At 62.4% G+C, this 1102-nt stretch overlaps 1 protein-coding gene across 1 annotated transcript in view; it reads left to right on the forward strand.

The window, feature by feature from the left end:
* Positions 1–289: 289 nt before the first annotated feature.
* LOC127744671 (uncharacterized) overlaps positions 290–1102 on the forward strand; it is a 4398-nt gene continuing 3585 nt past the window's right edge. Inside the window, exon 1 of the mRNA XM_052256796.1 lies at positions 290–919. Coding sequence (XP_052112756.1) covers positions 452–919 — 468 coding nt within the window. The 5' untranslated portion in view covers positions 290–451. The remainder of the gene's footprint in view (positions 920–1102) is intronic.

Consider the following 1102-nt stretch of genomic DNA (forward strand, 5'->3'; position numbering starts at 1 on the left):
GCATCTCACCTTGCTCGCATTGCGCCAAGCAAGCCTTTTGGGCAACTCGAGTTTCAGCAGGGCCGTTCGGTGCGCGAGGCAAGGAGCCAGACACACTAACGACCCGCACACCACTCATCCGCCACCACGGTCCGCAAACCCAGCACGCCCGGACGAACAGCCCCCCGCACGCCTTGGAGAGTGCCGGCAAGCGGAAGCATACGGGAGTGCCGAGCCAACTCCGCTGGGCAGGGTTCGGGGGAAGCGACGAAGAACATTCAAGGGACAGCCCGAGGCGTGAGGTGCCTTGGGCAATAATCGTACAGCCGCACCGTCTAAGATTAAGCAACCCGCACAGCAAAACCAACACCGCATCGGGCACCGTCTTGCGTCGACCATAGACGTAAGGCGAGCACGCCGCGGGTGCACAAGGCACAACTCGACCACGCCATGCTCACTAGGTGGTGCACAGATGGGGCGTGCATGGACGTGTTTCCCTTCTTGGTCCTTTGGTGATCGGGGTGTGCGGCAGTCCGACGCCCGTGCTCGACCTTGGACCCGGGGCGGGGGACCCCGACGGCACACCACAACCACAACGGGCTTGCTAGTGTGCCTAGGCAACGTGCATCTTGCTGGCATTGCGCATAGCAAGCCTTTCGGCGTCTCACCTTGCTCGCATTGCGCCAAGCAAGCCTTTTGGGCAACTCGATTTTCAGCGCGGCCGTTCGGTGCACGAGGCAAGGAGCCAGACACACTAACGACCCACACACCACTCATCCGCCACCACGGTCTGCAAACCCAGCACGCCCGGACGAACAGCCCCCCGCACGCCTTGGAGCATGCCGGCAAGCGGAAGCATACGGGAGTGCCAAGCCAACTCCGCTGGGCAGGGTTCGGGGGAAGCGACGAAGAACATTCAAGGGACAGCCCGAGGCGTGAGGTGCTTCGGGCGATAATCGAACAGCTGTACCGTCTAGATTAAGCAACCCGCACAGCAAAACCAACACCGCGTCGGGCACCGTCTTGCGTCGACCATAGACGTAAGGCGAGCACGCCGCGGGTGCACAAGGCACAACTCGACCACGCCATGCTCCCTAGGTGGTGCCCAGATGGGGCGTGCATG

This window comes from Arachis duranensis, unplaced genomic scaffold (genome assembly GCF_000817695.3).
Source record: "Arachis duranensis cultivar V14167 unplaced genomic scaffold, aradu.V14167.gnm2.J7QH unplaced_Scaffold_80194, whole genome shotgun sequence".
In the NCBI taxonomy this organism is placed as follows: domain Eukaryota; kingdom Viridiplantae; phylum Streptophyta; class Magnoliopsida; order Fabales; family Fabaceae; genus Arachis; species Arachis duranensis.